The sequence below is a fragment of the Leiobunum rupestre genome, chromosome 9 (genome assembly GCF_980474605.1).
Source record: "Leiobunum rupestre chromosome 9, qqLeiRupe1.1.hap1, whole genome shotgun sequence".
Lineage (NCBI taxonomy): Eukaryota > Metazoa > Arthropoda > Arachnida > Opiliones > Sclerosomatidae > Leiobunum > Leiobunum rupestre.
In genome coordinates, this window is record NC_143392.1 from 11,401,187 (window position 1) to 11,423,736 (window position 22,550).

The 22,550-nt window shown below is 37.7% G+C and overlaps 1 protein-coding gene across 2 annotated transcripts in view; it reads right to left on the reverse strand.

Annotated features, from left to right (window-relative positions):
• Nucleotides 1–22,550, reverse strand: part of LOC149926526 (RYamide receptor-like) — a 77,501-nt gene that overhangs the window by 13,340 nt on the left and 41,611 nt on the right. For both annotated transcript variants that reach the window (XM_090158640.1, XM_090158641.1), the window contains exon 3: nt 1,512–1,704. In XM_090158640.1, the coding sequence (XP_090014766.1) occupies nt 1,512–1,704 (193 nt within the window). The remainder of the gene's footprint in view (nt 1–1,511; nt 1,705–22,550) is intronic.

Genomic DNA, 22,550 nt, shown 5'->3' on the forward strand with positions numbered 1-22,550 from the left:
TCCATGGTAATATTTTCAATAGGTGGTTTTTTTTCGCCTGTCCGAGGACCAAAAGTGTAAACGTTTTACCCTAAAACGTTTTATTCGCCTGTTCTCGTTGTAAGATTTACCCTGTCCCGAATTTTGTTCGCTGGTTCCAAAGCTCTAAGGTTACACTTTTTGCTCCTCCTCGAAAGGAGGTGTAGAGGGACTAATCTAGCTTATATAGAAAATTCGTCTGCTTAAATTTCGTTTCACGAAAACATGACGGGTTTTGAACATCTTCACAATGTGGCAAGCTTTTAATAACGAATATCCCATTAATGTTAAATGCTATTTATTGACTTTAAAAGTCGCTTGATGACTTAGGCCTAAGGTGGTGCCTTGGGTATTAGCCTAGCTGATTATTATTATTATTAAATAAATGAGAAAAATGAGTCATATATTGATGACCTCACCACCTTTAACCTTTAACTACTCCCTTCTTACTCCAACTCGATTTTTTCGTCAAGACCGAATTGGAGTAAAATGACGTCATAGGGCTACACTTTTTAACCTGCTCAAAAAACCCCAAACAGGTGAACAAAAACCCACATAATAGCGTAAAGGTATTTAATATTATTATAATTTAGTTTTGTACTTTCAAAAGAATGTGTAAGAAAAGTATTAGATTTAAATATTTGGATCTAAGCCTCAGTAACAAAAACTGGACAAAACTTGTCCAACAAAAGCGTTTGTATGGCTAAAACGTTTTGGAAATGTTTTCTCAAATGCACACGAATCCACTCTGTTTGAGTTTAGTGTTCGCCAAAAAATGTTGGATCGTGTTAATAGAACCTTTTTTTTTTACTTTTTTTGCTAATAAAAAAGTGATTTAGCTTGAAATTTTTCCAGTTCACCAGTCACTAAAATGTTTGTACGTATAAAAGTGGTCTTCTAAAAAAACGATAAATTGCTATAATTTCGAAACGATATTACGGATTACGTATTGAAAGGACTGAAACCGTATAAAAATTTCGAAATTGAATAAAAAAATAACTGATAAACTAAAAAAATAAAAATTACTACCACCTCATTTCGAAAGAAAATGTTATTTTGAGATTATATTCAATAAATAAATTCAATAATTTTTACCTCCCCGAGGGAACTATGTACCCTAGGAGGGGTTTTACAATCACCGTGTCTGTGGGTGTTGTGTGTGTCTGTGGGTCTGTCTGTCGGTCTGACGCATTTTCAGGCCAAAGTGTAATCACTGCGTTCGCAGTGTCTTGGAATTAGGGAAAAGCTTTTCCAAAAGGGTCCTCTTTTTGTCATTGCGTGTAGTATATAATTTTTTCAATTCGCGTTAGTATCGGGAGGGATTCGAACCCGAGCCCTCCTGCACGACAGGTGAGCGTTCTACCACAGAACCACGGACACACGTTACACTTCGCTGAAAATTAGAAACTATTCCGAGGAGAGGTATATTTTGGCTTGCCAACTTACAAGTTTTAATAAATAATCTAGGTCAAAAAGAAGGATGTTCGTCTCACCTTGCCTTGGGTCTCATCCCAGACCTCCTCGCAGTTGTAATAATATTTTCCATTAAAGCTGAACTTGACCGCTTGACCATGTACAAACTGAACGCTAGACAATCCGATAGCCACTACCCAGACCGAGACGACTATGAATGGACCTCGGGATTTGGTCCATCTGGACGTCAGTGGGTATAAAATGGCGTAGTACCTTAAAAAAATAATCACATTAGGTCAAAAACAAGATGTCACGGACATTTAAGTACACACAATCCTCCCCATGTATTAACTATAATTCAAATATTAAATTTGAACAAATTTCCAATCATCTTGTACATTAACTTAATAAACCCATGAGGAATTTTATCGAAAAAGAATTTTTCGAGTTACCTAGTTTTGGAAATAAGGTAGTGAACGAGTTAGATGGCACGAAATTCAAATATGACCATAGTGGGTACGCGGGTTGAGAGGTCCCACGAATTGGTCAGATATCTCACTTAAAATTCGAATTTCTTAATGCGACCGAAATCGTACACACAGAAAAATATTATTGTAAATTTTACAGTAATCTGCGGTCAGCATAGATGCCAACAGAATGCTGTTAATTTCACAACCAACTCTGAATGTTTTCTTTATTGTCATGCTTCCTGTTAAATTTACTGGACACTCTGCTGTTTAAAAATACAGCAAGATAAAGTTATATTTACAGAGTATCGCTGTTTATTTAACCTTCATTCCAGACGTATTTAATACGGTAAAATTCCAGTGTTTGCCGTACTTCTAGTTATCAAACGTATTTAGTACAGAACCTATTCACAACCTCAAAATTTCATCAAACATTTTACGGATCAAACCATTAACACAATGGCTTAGGCCTAATTAAAACATTTCAAATATTTTATTAATCAACTCATGATAGAAGTACATACAATTTTTGTGAATTATTAAACCAAAATCTTAACATAATATTTTCATAATTCAATAGAAAAACTTATTGAAAATATTAGAAATGATTACAACTCTAGTTGATCACGTTTAGCTCGAGCCTTTGTACTTTAGAGTTATAATGAAAACCAAAGGAAAGTAAACTATTAACTTGGTTTCAAATGATTAAGTACACGATGAACAAGGGTTGTAATTAATATAGAATTTTGCGTGGGGTGCGATTTAAAAAATGTTTTGACAACTAAATAATAATTAGTTGTTTTATATACTAGCGCTTGCCGTTTATAACAGAAAAAAACAGCAACGTGTGGTAAATTTTACGCATTTTTGAAGTAAAACGTCAACCACGGTTTCATATTGTTAATTTTAATATAACTGTCATTTTAAAAACCGTACGAATATGAATTTTTACAGTCGCTACTGTTTTCTTCAAAATACAGCAGAAAGCTGTAAATTTTACGACAAACTGCTGTTAACCCACTTCAACTGCACCTTGCTGTAAATTATTAACCATATTTGCTGTTTTTTCAATAGTACGTTTTGAGTGTGTAGTTCAGAAATGATCAGTACTAACTAAAAATATAATATTCAACCAAGTCGCTCCTAATTTAAAAAAAAACAAACAAATATGTAGATTTTAAGGCGTAAATCGCCAAAAAAGACTAAAATGGAAAAAAGATTGGGCTCAGATTTTTTAGCGTTATGTACGATACGGCGGCCCCGGCGGCATCGGCTACACTATACGTGAAACCAGTACATACAAATCCCTTGGATTGTGTGTAAAAACTGACCCAGTATCGTTCTCACTGTCAACTACACCGGGAAATTCCCCCGTTTCTCTTCTAAAGATCTACTCTTCGGAGTCGACATTAGAGAGAAAGGCGATAGTCAGCCAAAAAGAGCTGAGAAAGCTTATCGTAATAAAAGAGAGTTGTTTCCTAATTAGCGTCATTAGGTAAGGGGCGGGGGGGGGGAGGAATTCTCAGATATCAATTAAGCTTTACGGAGCTGCCACGGGGCGCGCCACGTACCGCCCCCTACCCGTGGGAAAAATAGCATTAACTGCCCATTAAATAAAGGCTCAGGGATGTCCTCCGACAAGCAGTGAAATTACTGATTTGATGTCCTCCGAAGACGAGACAGCGAAACGATTTCTATCGACACTAGCGCCACCGAGTGAATAGATTTTTCACTAAAATGGGCCCAATTATTCCGCATCGTTACCTGGCAGTTCCAAAAAAATAATTACAACTTGAGGGAAAGTTTCGGTCCTTGGTCACGTAGAAGAAGAATAAAACGTGTTATACCAGAGGTTAATAATATATCTCTTACGAGATAAGTATCGATCTACGCCATTAAAATGAAACATGTAAAATGCTCAAAATTACATTGCGTAGGGATATGTATTTATTTATAAATTATAATTTAAATTATTATAATTTTAGAAACACGCTATACACTCTTTTTCGCGGTCTTTTTCGCGCTATTTTCCTGGAAGCGTCCATGTTTGATTTTCCCCTTTCTGCCCCATCCTCCATTACGGGAACCCAAAGAGTGGATGCTAGACTCCCCGCTGAGGGCAGAGGCAATGGTCGACGAGCGGGAGGCAAGTAAGAGGGGTAAAATAAAGCCAAATGACGTCAGCTAACTCTTAATTTTGAAATCCGATAGATGGCGGTACGATTATTGTTTTAAAGCAAGTGGCGGCTCCAGGCTAGTTGCATTGGCTCGCACTAGATGTCGTTAGCGTAATAATCAAACCAATTTGAGTAAGCATCAAAATCTAGCCTAAAAGGTGTGGCAAATTTTAAGGTTCTCGCGTTAATTGGCAGTTCGGAATCACGTGATTATTAACTTATTAAAGAAGTAGTTTCGGGAAGCCAATAGTTGGCAGACAACTCGCTTTCGCATTAAGTCCCGGAAGGTGCTGCCACCTAGAAGCGCTTTTAGAAACATGTTTGTAAACTTTATTTGATAAAGCCACCACTTGCTTTAAAGTGAAACATTGAGAATGTTTAGTAGTAGCCTCTGACACCAGATGGGGTAAGAGCTTCCACAGCTTCGTGCTGTATATCGTAATTTCGGCGTGACGTATGTCGACGTCACCCATACTTTTGCCTATAGATAAAAAAGGTTTAAAGGTTTAAAGGTTTTTATTTGCCGTAAGATAAACTTACACTCTTTTGAAACAGAGCGGCTCCGAAAAATGGAGCTCAGCAGCGCGTTGGAAATATTTCAGATAATCATTAATGGCAGCACTTTCAGAAAAAAAAACAGAGATTATCTGAAAAAGTTAAAAACAGAAAAAATAAAACTAAAAAGGATATGGAATCCTTATACAAATGGAATAAAATAAAAAACTGCCCTCAAAATGGCGGCCATAGCCCAAAGCTACAGAGCGATACTACTCTATTGGCATATTACTATATTAGGATGAATTATATTTGGTCCACTCGATTTGGTCCTGAAACCGGGAACCTGTTTAGAAAGGTTGGCGTGGCATGAAGGGCTTGCCACCATCCTCCTTCGCATTGTAACCCGGCCACCTGAATCATGGGCCAAATAATGATAAATCCAGGACATGACTCTATGCGAAAAACCCGTCCAATAGCGCTAACTCCCGACCACTATTGCCCCCTATTGGGAAAAACGCGCGATCGCGGACCTACGTCATTTTGGGGGCAAATGTTTTAGGGACAGTTTTCAAAAATAATACACGTGGTCGTCGTAGTAAATATCCTGGAATATTTATTCACAGTTATCATATATAGTGTGGTTATTAAAGTAAGTACTTATTTTTATACGTACTAAGTTCATAATTAGTATAATATACATGTATATAATTATTTAATATTAAACATATACTTTCCTAGAATCGTTAAAATTTATCAAAAAATGAGGGGCCAAATATGGCAGGATTTTCGAATTACAACCGCCACTTATTTTCGAATTCCGACTCAGTCATCACTAGATGGCGTTCGGGAAACCGGAAACTTGCTTGATTTTGCCCCCATTTTTTTTTTATTTTTCCTCCTTTTCCCCCCTACTAAAATGGCCGCCTGTGTCTTGTAGTGGACGGCCGATTTAGTACGCGTGAAGGTACCAGAGTCATGTCCTGGATTTATCATTATTTGGCCCATGCCTGAATTAATGGCATTAACAGTCTCTCGATGACTTGGGTCTAAAGTGGTGCCTTGGGTATTAGCCTAGCTGATTATTATTATTATTATTATTATTATTAAGTACCGAGGCTAGACCACGGCTGAGGCTTCCACCCTGTATATATATGAATTAATGTATTAATGAATTTTCTAAGTGTTTTACCTTAACACGCTTTAAGATTATTACCTCCGAAAAATCCGGAATAAACTACGCATTCCGAATTAAATTTTTCTCGAAAAATAAACCCATTAAAGATCCCACGCTTTGCCTAGTAGGCAAAGATCATTAAATAGATTGAAAGTCTGAAGAAAGTAACCTGCCGATAACAGGAGGTGTCTTTATTAATACGGTTACAGATCGACCTACGCCTGGAACCGATCCTACTACAAAATGAAAATCCACTTAATAACTGATAGGAACAGCAAAGTATTCTCATCAGCTCGAATCCCAACAGTCCAGATCACGGGGAAAAAATATCGGTAGAAATTCCCGCGCGACTTAAGTGGGTTTTTGAAAGGAACACCCTGCAAATTAATAACGCTCCAATAAGTGGCCAAGTCTCCCATCGCGCCGATATCTTTTAGCGGGAGCTTTAACCCGAAATTTTGATTAATGAGACGCTTTTGTAATATGTGCAGGCGGGCGTGAAAAAGATGCCCGATTGGAAATAGGGGCGCTAGGGTGGCGAACACCTCCCACCCTTTTTAACGCTTGATATTGTTTCACCAACAAAATTTATGGTTTATCGATAAAACTAAATATACTCTTGCTCCAAAATCGGAGCTATTTCTGGAACCCGCTAACTGGTCAGATTTATTTTGAAGAATTAAATGCATTTTTCTTATAAAATTTTGGATTATTCAAGAAAATAAGCCTTTCTTGCTAAGTTTTGAAATAGTATATAAACAAAAATATTCAAGTTTGTCGTTTTAAAACTTAATTTAAGCTTGAAAACTGCATCCATTTCACAATATTTATTTCATATACGACTATAATACCTCTATCGGTAACCTTTAGAACTATATTATCAAATATTCCATTATTTAAATAAATTGGCCTACTAGCGCCTGTAGAAGTGTTCCACACGCAGTGAATGAATCAATTTATATTTATTTACTCTTTGTTTAAATACTAATCACGTTTAAAACAGGGATGAAACCATTTAAATGGTTTCACGAGTGCCATACATTGGCCACCGTCAAAACAATTTTAAAATAAGTTTGTCAAAAATTAAATATATAAAAAAACAGAAGAAAAAAATCAAAACAAAAATATTCGTAGAAAACTAGACTAATTACAATATGTACAGTAAATCGAAAAAGGAAAACATTTACAAGTGTGTTATCGTTTGGTACAGTGGCGTAGACAAGGGGGGGTTTCCAGGTCCAGACCCACCCCTTGGGCCTACCTTTAACTGTACTAAATTTCCACCCCCTTCTCGACCCCCTCTTAACATTCACATACTTCGACCCCCCCTCAACGAATTTCTGGCTACGCCACTGCAATTCTCACGCCACTTCAACGACTCAACAAACCCAACAAATACGAAACGTAGTCGTTTGACTTGTCCAATACGTTGGCGTAGATGTAGAACGCGTGGACTAGTTGCGCAGTGCGAAATCAATACTAGTACAAAATCCACACTGAGACAAAGTCCTCTTCTCCGTTCCCTGTAGCCAGATAAACAACTGACATAAGAATAACTCTGCTGGCAGTACGGACAGAAACCAAAAATGTGCTTTGCAATGTCGTACTATTTCGCACTTGGTCTAGTCCTTGAAATTGACTCCGACTCCAACACCTTTATTTTCGGAACCCTCGCGATTATCGCCACACCACAGGAAACCAGGGAGAAGGTTGGGGTTTTCCAGATCCAGAAAATCTGAGAGTGCCCTATCTTACCCCCTCAAAAAGTATCTGTACCCCCCTCAAAAAGATCATTGTGCCCCTAGAAAAATATCAAATTAAGTAAACAAAATATATAAAAATATTATATATTATATTAGTATCACTTCCACCATTTGAAGTTGAAAATTTCAGCGGTAGCAGAAACAGTAATCAAGTACAAATATTGATTGGACTATACTAACTAAGGGTAATTTCCCGTAGTACTGTAGTCTATATGCTATTGTACGGTGTGGTCGTTTATTCGTTTTTACCCAAGTATACCAACTCTATTCCCTCCGTGTAGTCTCGTTCTATGATTCACAACAATAGAACGTTCTCAATTTGTTCTCAGTTTACACCATTTAAGTTTCGCTATCGGCTAGCGTGAGATTAATCAAGTATTAGTAAGTACAAGTATGGATAAATTTGTCGTAAAAGCACAAAGAAATTAAGACCAAACTAATAATAATAATAATAATAATAATCAGCTAGGCTAATACCCAAGGCACAACCTTAGGCCTAAGTCATCAAGCGACTTATTATGCCTTTAAACAGGTGGCCGGGTTACAATGCGTAGGAGGGTGGTGGCAAGCCCTTCATTCCACGCGAGCCAACAGCTCCCTACACTCACTATTACCGTTAACCTCGACAAGCTTTTATGAAAGGGAAACTGAAGAGCTGGGGAGAAAACCTCTTAAACCAGTGGGGAGAGAACCTGATGCAAACTCAACGCGGAAGGAGTTGTTTCGAGTTCTCATCCAGTGCCACAAGCTGGGATCGAACCGGGCTCCTCTTGCTGCGAAGCGAAAGTGTTAACCATTCCGCCACCCCACTTACAAAATGTGCTATAATTATAGCGTATACCGGTGTTCAAAGGGAAGTAAATTTACAGGATTTAAATTTATCACTCTAATTTCGAAATCAAGCTTTGAAAAATAATCTAGTTTATAGAACCCCTTTCCTTTTAGAGATAGTATTTTGACAGAACTTTCAACATATTATTTTCTTATTGCAATTGGGCTAAAATAAAGCCTAAAAAACTAGCGGGGAAATACGTCATAACCTGGAATTAGTGAAGCTCGATAAACTTACAGAAATTGAAATGTCGTAGGCGGGCCATTTTCCGAACGAATCTATTATCGCGAAAATACATTCAATGAAAATATAAGTGACGAAATTCCATTGGAAATAGCCAATAGGGTGGAAAAAAATTAAAATCGTTCCATTTTCTGACGTTTTTTGAGCGAACAAATATAATTTCACGAATGAAATGAAGCGAGAGTAAACAGTTCCAAAGTCTCATTTTAGCCAGTTGCCAGCCACGGCAAAAATCAATATTTTTTTTGGGCAAATAAGAAATCGAAGCAAAATCCTCAGGGATGAAAACAAATCAGATGCTAGGAGACCGTATTGTAAAACCTGATTAAAACCTTTGATTGACAGTCGCTTACAGGTTCAATAATAAAATTAACTTTAAATTGGACTCAGTCGATCGTAACGGGAGATGCAATTTCATTTCGGGTTCACAATGAAGGTCGGAAAAGGAGAAAAATTTTATCAACTAGTTGGGAAAGGTGATACCGATGACCTATTCAAACTTCAGCATTTTTTTTATATATATTTTATAGTTTTTTAGAAAGCTAACGTCAAGTGGATTTTATTGAACAGAAAGTCAAATTGATTTTTTTTATCAGTAGAACTATTTTTAGGAAATACTAAGTCCTCGTTTCAAGTTACAAAATGAAATTGGGCTTCTTAACCACTCGTACGTGGAAGCAAAAGTATATAATATTGATTATTGGGATAAGTATCCATCTCTCTAATTTGACAATGGTATTTACTTAAAACAAGTACCCTCTCTTTAGTAGGGGGTGGACAAATTGTTAGCACTCTCGCCTCGCATCACAAAGGAGTTGGTTTTGAAAACTCACAAACTCAACGCGGAAGCAGTGGCTCTGTGTTATCTCCCTGATGGGTAGAGGGCTTTCCCCCCGATTTCTTCGGTTTCCCCTTTCCATAAAAAAAACTAACTGAGGTTAACGGCGTGGAATCACTGGCATGAAGTGTTTCCCATCTACGCAATTTAACCCGGTCACCGGTAATTGGCTTCGCAAGTCACTAGTTGATTTAGGCCTGTGTGGTTCCTTGGGTATTAGCTTAGCTGATATGTAAAATAATTGTCAATTTTAACAAGATTGTAAATTTTTTCCTACTATGAGATCTATGTGGCTACTTCTCTAGTAAGATTTATATCATACAGGGTGTTTCAAAAGGTTATGCAAAAATTTGAAGGAGTTGTAGGGGGTGAGTTGAGAAGTATGCCTTTTTTCCCCCCCATTTTCCTACGATGAGTTAAAAGGGCGCCAGTGAGCTTCAAAGTGTGGCCTACTAGCCCCTGGAAGTAGGCTGCAACAAGCGCAAAACCAAGCAGCGGGGATACGCGAACATTAAGGCTTGGGTTCGTGTGATAGGTAAAAAAGGACTTTGTAAACAAATCGAGGTAACCACCGTAAAAAAGTAAACTTAAACAGCTAGTAGGCTACACTTTGAAACTCTCTGGCGCTCTTTTAACTCATCGTAGGTTAATGGGGAAAAAACACGTATACTTCTCAACTCACCCCTTACAACTCCTTCAAATTTTGGCATAACCTTTTGAAACACCCTGTATACTTACGATAGAAGTTTCTTTATTCATAGAAATAAGACTTAAGGGAAAAAACTTTTTCCAAATTTAACGAAACTAAACATGCAGAAATCCTTTTTGAATTCTAAAGGGGAACGGTCAAGCTTTAACCAGTTAGATAGCCCTATAGCCCATTAAAAACTGAAATTTATGGCGAAAACGGCATCAAAAAATATTGAGTGATTAATTTTTAATAAAATAAAGAAATTTCGGGAAATTGAAAAGCGCGCGTCCGCCGCGACACCTGGTGAGAAGTCGGTGAGACAGAAAAACAACGTAAAAGCGCGCCCTGCTGAAGACGCAAAAAATTTGTTTTGCACGCGCGGCGCGTTCCAGTTATAAGAGACCTAAGCCTAAATTGCACGATTTTTAAAGTTATAGGATAGTTCGCAAATCGCTCATACGGGGTTAGGGGCGCTGGCGGCAGGCCCTAAGATGGCGGCGAAAATTCGAACCCAAACACCTGGCGTTATTTTTGGTTTCAACTTTTTGGGCCAAAAGCTATTTTTTCAAGACAAAAAAAGGTACGTGTTAGTATATTGAACGTCTTGTTGATCTTTTGATACGGAAATAATTAAGGCCATATTTGGAAAAGTTTGGCCGTTCCCCTTTAAGAGCCTTTATTGAAATTCCCGGCCATCCAAATAATGAAAGGAAATTCTTTCCAGGAATGATACAAATTCAACGAGCTTCAATTAAAACAGGCTCGAGGCGCTGCGCGTAATTTCTCAAAAACCGGGGGAACTATTACCATAAAATATTATTCCAAAAGCAAGTCTTGTGCTCTGTTTTCTTTTCTACGTCCAACAGGGGCCAACGAAAAACGACACAAGACGAAGCTAGGACATCTCCAAAAGGGTCGTTCGAGGAAATACACGTTGAAGGGGAGTCTTTTAATTAAACGATGCAGGTAGACGGTGATAGAACGGAACGCAAAACCTAGGAGAGGGTCTGCGAGGGTGTCCAGATGTAAGGGACGAGTGTCCTATAGAAGGGGGTTCGTAGTCGTGGCGAACGGGGCGCGAAGAATTAAGTCATCCCTAAGTAGTTTTAGCTTCCAGCCTTTCCACTAACATTCTGTTTCTCTTTGTCCGCCCTTTTTGTTTGTCGTGAATTTGGGCTAACCAGAAAAGCCGAAGCGCCACTGGGATAGGACAGACATAAGCTTGTTTAACGGCGCAAGCACTTTGCTCGCGCGAAAGCAACCAAAATGAACAAGATAGCTGCAGTCTCGATTTAACGTTTCGCGGAGCCGACGAAAGTAAATGAAAGCGATTAAATTAAATCTCAATATTATACAGAAACCCAATTAAGCGCATACGGGAGATAATTGAAATCTATTAAGGATTGATTAACTTAAAAAAAAACTAATTAATTAGGAACGCTATCCTAAGAATGGAATATTCCCTCCCGTAGGATAGTAAAAGAGATTCCCTCCAACACTTTAAATTTCAGAAATGCGCAGTTCCGATCATTTTACTCGTTTTGTAAAAATGAGGTAATTTTAAGAGGTATTGAGGAAATTATTTAGATGTTTTGAGGAAATTTTTTAGATGTTTTGAGGACATTTTAAAGATATTTCGAAGCAAGTCTTGGAATATTTTGAGGACAATTTAATGATATTTCGAGGCAAGTCTTTGCATATTTTGAGGACATTTTAAAGATATTTCGAGGCAAGTCTTTGAATATTTTGAGGACATTTTAAAGATATTTTGAGTCAATTCTTTGGATATTTAAAGGACATTTTAATGATTTTGTTTTTGTTATTTTTCGGATAATTTAAATCAATTTTAAAATTTGTTAAAATTGAATATTTTGAGTTTCTTTTAAGGCATATTTTGAGATAATTTTTAGGATATCCAGGGCTCTCTTTAACGATTATTTTTAGAACTCTCTAAAGAGTATTTTGAGGCATTTTATAATTTTTAGGTTTATTTTCCGTATATAATTTAGCTCAATAATTTTTATGATATTTTGAGGTCATTTTTCGACTATTTTAAGGCCCCTTTAAAGAGTATTTTGAGCCGATTTAATATTATATTGAGGATCTTTAAAGAGTATATTTTGAGCCGATTTAATATTATATTGAGGATCTTTAAAGAGTATATTTTGAGCCGATTTAATATTATATTGAGGATCTTTAAAGAGTATATTTTGAGCCGATTTAATATTATATTGAGGATCTTTAAAGAGTATATTTTGAGCTGATTTAATATTATATTGAGGCTCTTTAAAGAGTATATTTTGAGCTGATTTAATATTATATTGAGGCTCTTTAAAGAGTATATTTTGAGCTGATTTAATATTATATTGAGGCTCTTTAAAGCGTATATTTTGAGCTGATTTAATATTATATTGAGGCTCTTTAAAGAGTATTTTGAGCCGATTTAATATTATATTGAGGCTCTTTAAAGAGTATTTTGAGCCGTTATATTGAGGCTCTTTAAAGAGTATTATGAGGCTCCTTTAATGAGTATTTTGAGGTGCCTCAAAATCTCCACATAGGCTAGGGTCTATCACCAACTACCTGTAGCGACTTCAATTTATTATAAGTGAAGCTACAACAACTGCACACGAACATCCCAATTACAATACATTCGCTCAATTGAAACCATTAAAAGGCCAGGTTAAAATTGTAATAAAGATTTTTCCGGACGCAAAACCTAATTCAGCCGAATTTTCTTCCTCGCTTTGTTCCGGTTGCGGATGGAAGCATCGGCGGAAACGGCCCGAAACCAAAAGGGGGAGGAGCCCCGGGTGGGACAGGGACCAAAGGGAATTGAGGATACAAATAATAGAACTTATTTCAAACCTTATCGGGTGTGTGTTCGATTTCCCACAGATTTTTTTTTAAACTTTCCTATCATCCCCGGATTTTTTCCAATATGTCTTAACACGAGAAAAGCATTAAGGATTAATTCAATGAAATCCAGTTTAAAAAATGATCTTTTCCAAACGGGTGAAAGCTAGAACGAACTACAAAGAAACGCTTACAGTGTAATCTAAATTTGAGAGAATTTCGAGAATTTATTTCGCCTTTTCAAAGATGATTTCTCGGCATTCTATTGCGTGTATTTAGCCCGCGGCAGGACGCTGCAGTCTGAGATCCAATTAGAAAAATGCTAAGCTCGGTTTATATTTTTTCGCTCGCTATATAATTCCACATTTTCTTCAAATCTGGTTACATCAAGACGTTTTTATTTTGGTTGAGAAGGAAAAAAGAGTTACGCAATAGGACAGGCTTTGTTCCCAACGCCTTTACCTTGATTCTCAAGGGTACCTTTCTGATTGATTATCCACGCTGCTCGGTTTGATAACAATGGGATTTAGACCTCGATGCTTTTCCATACTTTTACTTGAATTGAAGAGCTACATGTATTCCTTTGAGAATTTAGCGGCGGCTTTTACGATGGAGAAACAAAGGTATTTCATCTATCCATAGAGGAACACTTCAAAGAAGATACGCGAATAGTCTAACTTTACTTAAACAAAAGTCGTTAGGTTCGCTTTGAGATTTAATTATTTAAATTTAATCTTGTTCAGTTTTTATTTATTCGAACCTTATTCAATATAAATTGGGTTAAACTAACAAGGAGACATCCCGAAGTGTAACCCACCGATTTTGTTCAAACTCGGGGGATTGGTAGACGTTCATGTATGATGAAAAATCCTAAAGGGAATTTATTCAATGGGCAACCGTTTTGCCATGGCAACGAAAAATGTTTTTGATAATACAAAATATAAAATTTTCCCATTGAAAATAACATGGCATTTTGAACTCAAATTGATCAAAAGTTGAACAATTTTGATGTTTTTATTGTCAATTTTTATTTCTTTTTTCTTTTTTTGGCATTTTCTAAATTTTGAAATTTGTTCAAATTTTTCACAGGAGGGGGGGGGACCCTAGGAATCGTTCAGAATCCCATGTTATTTTCAATGGGAAAATTTCCATTTGTTTTTGGCAAAAACATTTTTCGTTGCCATGGCAAAACGGTTGCCCATTGAATAAATTCCCTTTAGGATTTTTCATGATACATGAAGGTCTACCAATCCCCCGAGTTTGAACAAAATCGGTGGGTTACACTTCGGGATGTCTCCTTGTAAGCACGGTAAACTTTGATCACGCGCTGTTCGCGCTACAGCGGCCAACCCATTCGTTGAAGTTTCTACGTTAACCTATATGAGCAAAAGATGTGTATGGTTTGAGCGCCAATAGCGGAATATTATTTCTAAAATAGTTTTTGCATTGAAGCCAATATAAAGACGACTGTGGCGCTGAACTCCTACAGGTTATAGTACAGTTTATAGGGGGAAATTATTTGCTCACGGAATTTCGACGAATGGGTTGGCCGCTGTAGCGCGAGATATCAAAGTTACGACGGTGAATAGTGCAATTTTACTTAAAGGCCTAGGTTTTTTTCTGCCTTTCACCCTTTAAATTAGGCCAACATGTTCAGCGGTTGGCCTACCACCAGGGTATTTGTACTCCACTAAGTTAATTTAAAGGGTGACAGGCAGAAAAAAACCTAGGCCTTTAATCCAAAGTCGTTATAGGTTCAACTTGAGATTAGATTATTTAAATTTAAGGTTATTGGCCCTAACGGAAATATCCAAATTTGTATTCCAAATGGAATTGAGATTGATATGCTTTAAATCAAATAATTTTGATTAAATTTGCGTAAAGTTGAATTTCATAAATTTGAAATATAACGCATTTTGGATGGTAATATTCGATCGAAGTCAAATTTCACATCTCCCCATTTTTTTTTATAAAATTTAGGAATTAAATTGGATCCATTATTTCCTTAGGGGTCGTTTCTAGATATCCGAGCCTTATTAAAAATACATTTATTTGCAACTAACGTTATTTCTATATTATTAGTGAACTAAATTGAGAATATTGACCAAGAGGCTTCTAGACAAAATGTTATGAGAAGGATCGTTTTGCACCCTTAGTGTTTTGTGTTTCGCACCTCTCTTGAGACCAATTAAAATGTTAAAATTACCATATTGCATCATTTCGAGTGGGCAAAATAAACCCTAAAAAATCTGGAGTTTTGGGAATAAATTCGAACCGGAGATTGAACAAAACAAACCTTCAATTTCTGCAGCTCTAGGAGTAAAATTGTCCCCGAGATTGTGAAAAATTAAACCCCAAACATCTGGGGTTCTAGGAATAAAATTGCCCTGGATTTTGGGCAAAATAGATCACCAAATTTCGAGGCCTTTATGAGTAAAATTGTCCCCGAGATTGTGAAAAATAAAACCCCAAACATCGGGGGTTCTAGGAATAAAATTGCCCTGGATTTTGGGCAAAATAGATCACCAAATTTCGAGGCCTTTATGAGTAAAATTGTCCCCGAGATTGTGAAAAATAAAACCCCAAACATCGGGGGTTCTAGGAATAAAATTGCCCTGGATTTTGGGCAAAATAGATCACCAAATTTCGAGGCCTTTATGAGTAAAATTGTCCCCGAGATTGTGAAAAATAAAACCCCAAACATCGGGGGTTCTAGGAATAAAATTGCCCTGGATTTTTGGCAAAATAGATCACCAAATTTCGAGGCCTTTATGAGTAAAATTGTCCCCGAGATTGTGAAAAATAAAACCCCAAATATCGGGGGTTCTAGGAATAAAATTGCCCTGGATTTTGGGCAAAATAGATCACCAAATTTCGTGGCCTTTATGAGTAAAATTGTCCCCGAGATTGTGAAAAATAAAACCCCAAACATCGGGGGTTCTAGGAATAAAATTGCCCTGGATTTTGGGCAAAATAGATCACCAAATTTCGAGGCCTTTATGAGTAAAATTGTCCCCGAGATTGTGAAAAATAAAACCCCAAACATCGGGGGTTCTAGGAATAAAATTGCCCTGGATTTTGGGCAAAATAGATCACCAAATTTCGAGGGCTTTATGAGCAAAATTCCCCGGATTGTGAAAAATAAAACCCCAAACATCGGGGGTTCTAGGAATAAAATTGCCCTGGATTTTGGGCAAAATAGATCACCAAATTTCGAGGCCTTTATGAGTAAAATTGTCCCCGAGATTGTGAAAAATAAAACCCCAAACATCGGGGGTTCTAGGAATAAAATTGCCCTGGATTTTGGGCAAAATAGATCACCAAATTTCGAGGGCTTTATGAGCAAAATTCCCCGGATTGTGAAAAATAAAACCCCAAACATCGGGGGTTCTAGGAATAAAATTGCCCTGGATTTTGGGCAAAATAGATCACCAAATTTCAAATGTTCTAGGAGTAAAATTGCTCTTTTTTTGAAAAAATAGATACTCAAAATTCGGGGTTCTAGGAATAAAATTGCCCTGGATTTTGGGCAAAATAGATCACCAAATTTCGAGGGCTTTATGAGCAAAATTCCCCGGATTGTGAAAAATAAAACCCCAAACATCTGGGGTTCTAGGAATAAAATTGCCCTGGATTTTGGGCAAAATAGATCACCAAATTTCGAGGCTTTTATGAGTAAAATTCCCCGGATTTTGAGAAAAATAGATCGCCAAATTTCGAGGTTGAAAAAATAGATACTCAAAAATCGGGGCTCTAGGTGTAAAAGCGCCCCTTATTTATTGACAAATAGATCACCAAATTTTGAGAGTTCTAGGAGTAAAATCGCCCGGATTTTGGACCAAATAGACCTTCAAAAATTGAAGGTTCTAAGAGTAAAATGGCCCTTGAGATTGGAAAAAATAGGCCCCACGGTTGTAGGAGTAAAATCGCCCTTGAGATTGGAATAAATAAACCCCCAAAAATCGGAGGTTCTAAGAGTAAAATGGCCCTTGAGATTGGACAAAATAGGCCCCGCGGTTGTAGGAGTAAAATCACCCTTGAGATTGGACCAAATAAACCACCAAAAATCGGAGGTTCTAAGACTAAAATGGCCCTTGAGATTGGACAAAATAGGCCCCGCGGTTGTAGGAGTAAAATCACCCTTGAGATTGGACCAAATAAACCACCAAAAATCAGAGGTTCTAAGACTAAAATGGCCCTTGAGATTGGACAAAATAGGCCCCACGGTTGTAGGAGTAAAATCGCCCTTGAGATTGGAATAAATAAACCCCCCAAAATCGGAGGTTCTAAGACTAAAATGGCCCTTGAGATTGGACAAAATAGGCCCCGCGGTTGTAGGAGTAAAATCGCCCTTGAGATTGGAATAAATAAACCCCATAAAATCGGAGGTTCTAAAAGTAAAATGGTTTTGCAAATTGGGCAAAATAGACCCCAAAAATCAGAGGTTCTAAGAGTAAAATGTCCCTGATTTTAGGCAAAATAGACCCCCAAATTTCGAGGGTTCTAGTAGTAACAATGCCCCTGAAGTTTGAATTCCCCTTCGCGACATCAAGGTGTGCCGATTGTATACCTTTCAGATGTCCAAAACAATAATTTCGGTCTTTATCCCTAAAAATATCAAGGAAAACTATAAAGAGAACGAACAATAACAAACTCCTGCAAGAAAACATCAGAGCCTGTCTCGCAGCTTCTCTCTTTCGCGGCCAAATACGTCAAAAGCACAAGGTATTACATCAACTTAGAGGATGTCCGCTTTCTTAATGTCAAAACAAACTCCGCTCGAGCGTCTTTAACTCGAAGGCAAACAGGAACCGAAAAGGAGGTGGATCATAAAAGGGGGAAAGTTGAGAGAACGAACTTTTGCCAGTTGACAAACACCCTCGGCTTTATCCAACTTTCACCGGTTTCCTGGCCAGAAAATGCAAAAATACTTCACCTTGAAATATAGCGTATTCGCAACCACCCGATAGTCTCGTAAAAGCCATCATTGTGGTTGAATTAATTGTCACTTTAAGTCGACGTATGACACCCAAGCTACCTCAATTTTTTTTATTTATTTCGTCTTTGTACCAGTTAGGAGCAACAAACACAAGGAGAACGCAGCTAGCCTTTAAACACGCTCATTTCTATTTAATAATAATAAATAATAATAATAATAATAATAATAATCAGCTAGGCTAATACCCAAGGCCCTAGTCATCTTGCGACTTATAATGCCATTAATTCGGGTGGCCGGGTTACAATGCGTATGAGGCAAAGGGTCGGATACTTGCCATTATTTTATACGGGATTTCGAGATTTCGTAGAGATTTGGGCGATTTTATCATTACTTTTTGACGTGATTTTGTGATTTCAATGTTAATGTACTAAAGCGAGAGTTCAAAGATTTTGCGATTATAGACAAACTGTACGGGATTTTGGTAAATGTCCGACCCCTCGAATGAGGGTGGTGGCAAGCCCTTCATTCCACGCGAGCCAACAGCTCCCTACACTAACTATTACCGTTAACCTCAAAAGGTTTTTATGGAAGGGGAAACTGAAGATCTCGAGGGAAAACCCCTTAAACCAGGGTAAAACGCAGTACGAGTTGTTTTAACGTAAAAAATGGCTATTACACTAGTTTCTATTTAAGCGGGTGGCAGCTAGGAGCAACAAACACAAGCTTGCTTTTAAACACGCTGACGCAGTTTTGTGTACAAATTTCATTGGATGAGCCTTTTCGCTGAACGTTTTACGGCAAGGGGGAAGACAATTTCCTAATTTTCCCCTTCCGACGACAGCAGGCGCGAAAGCGTCTATCCAATGAAAACTGTATGCAAGAAAGTGCACGACTTTTGACGGGTTAGGTTCTCCTTAAGAGGAGTGCTGTGATTGTTGCTTCTAGGTACCATGAAGGCTATTCTGTAAAAATCAAAATTGATTCGATCCGTCAAAAATGGCAATGCGCATGTGGAGAAGATGCGGATATCGATTGTGTAAGTTCAATTTTAAGTAGTGGCAGTATGTTGTACTATACCCGGTATTTGAGTCAAATCATAAACCAAATGCTTAATCGGACGTAAAATACCTGTTTACTTTTGGTGCTCAAGACTTAAATCGAACGTATGTCGAAGCATTTCATTAAAATCATTTACGTCACCATTACAGACTGCCACGATTTTGAATTATACAAATATTATCGGTGGTTTGATATTTCGATAGCAGCCTCTTCCGCACACGCGCATTGTCATTTTTGACGGATCATGATTTTTTAGTCATTTTTGATTTTTACAGAATAGTATCCCAGATTTGATTTCTAAAGACATGCATCAGATTTATAGCCCGGTGTACCGGTAAGATTGAAACCACACCACCGGAGTTCCATCATCAAATGCCCTACACCAGCGTCCACACGCCCGGACAGGTGACAAAACCAGCATGGGTAGCAGAACCCTACTACTGATGGTCGCACCCTCGACGCAAGCCACTCAACCCAGCAGAAGGTGCAGCAATGGGCCGACCAACGCGCCACTTCGCACACAGCAGTGGGAATGAGAGCGGATGCTCTGGCAACGCCGGCCGACACCCTACCTAGGAAGGTAGAGAGCCAAGCCCATTGGAAGGAGCTCCTAAGGGGAACGGCGGGCACACAGCAGCCCGCATAACCCGGCACAGCTGGCACCGGAGATCCCGGTGTGACCCAAAAGGCCGGGAGATGGGTCCGCCGTGCCTTCATACGGAGGCCCGCAGCCCCACAGCAGGCTACTTAATCCGCCGAGACGGCCAGTTTGCCCGGCCCCTCTCCGTTAGCCTGGGCCGAAGCCCAGTTACCAGCCCACACCGGACCGAAGTCGGAGGTGGAGATAGGACCATTTGGACGGAGCTAACATCTCCCAGTGCGCCACCGGATTTCTAAAGACAGTCTTAAACCAATTTTTTTTAAATATAAATTTAAATAGTGATGTAAGTCGGAAAAGTTTCCGGAAAACGACCGAGGCCTTTTTCCCCGAAAATGTTCCGTATTTTTCCGAAAAAAAAAATTCCATGATTAGTCTAATATTGTTTACAAATTTAAATAAAGCGGAATTTTCGCCTCATTTTTTCGTATCTAAAAGTAAAACTAAACCTCTAGACTATAGCTTTAAACTAATTAACAATGTAACACTATTAATGTTTTGTAGTATGTTTACTGTTATTAGACATTTAATATCGATAAAAATTTAAATAAATTAAAAACCCTTAAAAAGTAATTTATGTTTCAATTTTTTATTTTTCCAATTTGCGGAAATTTTTCCGCATTTTATTCTTCCGTAAAATTAACAACGCTAAATTTAAATGAGAATATGCGCGATTTCTAGTAGAATATATATTTTTTTCCTTCGGTGAAAAAAATACGGTTATTTTCGCGTTCCAATACTCTATTTTGGAGGTACAAAATACGACGGAAAAAGTTTCGTCGAGTAGATACGCTACGCGGAGAAGCAACTTCTCTTGTTAGTAAAGTAAGCACGTCAAAGACGTTTTCCGGAGAGGAAATCTCGGATATTATATCGTCCACCGATGTTCGGCAAAGCGGCCAAAAAAAGGGCCCACCAATCGTTCTTTAATACCTAGAAAATTGATTTCTAGGCCCGGAGCTTGCCCGCGATTGCGTTAACGGCAAAGATTCGCTCTCACTCGGAGGCTATATATCGGGAAAAGGAACCTCGCGACCTTCACGTGTCAGCTGTTGAACCTGATACTTCACACGAATTCGGAGTAATTCCAGAAATTATCTCTATATTCGCATGCCTCGGGAACTCTTTTGTACGGATTCTGTTTTCTTTGATTAAACACGCGAATAGGTAGAACCGTCCATAATGAAAAGGGATAAAAAAGCTAACCCGTAAACAAATTTGAAGAAATTAAAAACTTTAAAATAACTCGTACCAATAGGTCTTCGAGCAAACATAAAGACGCGAATCTCGGCCCAAATAGATCTTCGAGGAAAAAACTAAATAAAATAAAATAGCGAGAGTTTCGTTTTGTAACAGCCCTACGAATACCAAAAATAGATGAAAACGGCTGTAGAAATGTTTAATTTCACGGGCGCATCTGCTGTACAGGAAAAATAAATCTCTAGGGGTTGTGCAAAGACTATAGAGCTATTATACAGCTTCACGTGATAGTCTTTGCTTTGCGGAAGTTAGTCGAGAAACTAGGAGCAATAATAACGCAGTACACAAATGGAGTGGTATGCTGTTGTTTATTTAGAACAAAAATGATATTAAGCAATTTATGGTAACAAGTAATTAATAATTTAATTGACAGATGACGTGGAAATATTTAAACAATGTTAGGTAAATCGTCTAATTGGGCGGCATCTTCGCAAAGCAGTTAAGGCACCCCCTTTACAATTGCAATACCATTGTGCGATCGCATCTAATTCAATTCCATGTGGTACGTATATCGAATAAGGGCTTGATGAACAGAGGCTGTAGAAAACTGATTTCGGACACGTACACGTAAGAGGTCACGTTCCACGTTACACAGTTCCACGTTACACAGTTCCACGACAGACGACCCGCACTTTTCAACTGTTAAGGCGACGTAGGATTCGGCGCGTCTGTATTTTAAATCACTTAAGACAATATCCCTGACGTCTTCCTCGTGGAGAACCGGAAAGTCTTCCAAGTCAATGTCGTCAAGTTTCTGCCATTGAGATGGTTTGCGCAAAATGCCTTGACTTTCGACTAGTTCTTTGAGGTTGCTTCCCTTTTTCCACCACTCTTTCCCATTGACCTTGAAAGTGCAATTCTGGATGATACGCGTTAGTTAGAGAATGTGACTAAATCCAATAAATGGTGAATATAGTTTACAACGGTTTAATTAAGCCACCATCGGCTACGATACAAGCTCGTTTAACGACGGTGTTCAATTATTCTAAAACTTGTTGTCATGACAACCAATCTTACAAAAATCAGGTTCAATTCATTAAACTTCAATTTCTTGGTTTCTAATTAGCCAAACTCGGTCAAATCAAAGTTATTTGAACTAATAAAATTAAAAACTGTATAAATATAAATATATTCAAGAAAAAAATCTGTAAATGGATTAGTGACCAGAGTTATGAATATCCTTTGTTTTTAAGGTTTTTGTTTTTTGTTTCTTTTTGTGTGTATTTATCTTTGTATTATTACATACGATATATAACTGTATTGGTACTAAGTAAGCCTGTAACCTCTAAAGCTAACTTGTAATAATTATAATATATACCCCCCCCACGCACGAGCACGGCTTATGTGGACTGGGGTAGATGTATAATGATCCTTAACACACACTTTGTAACTATATGACATCATTAAATTAAATTGAATTGAATTGAATAATATGGCGAGGAATTATTTATAATTTTTGGTTTTTTTTAGTGGACACCCTGTATACGAATAGTTAAGTTAATAAGAACCACTTATGTAATGAATTGCAAAGAATGATAAAACACGCGAATATATTTCTAATTTAATTTTTCCCTTTGAAATTCAATCGAGCCCTTAAAACAACGATTAAGAAAAAAGGTTATACTTTCTTTTTGTAAAAACATTCGAACCTGTCCCCGTAATCG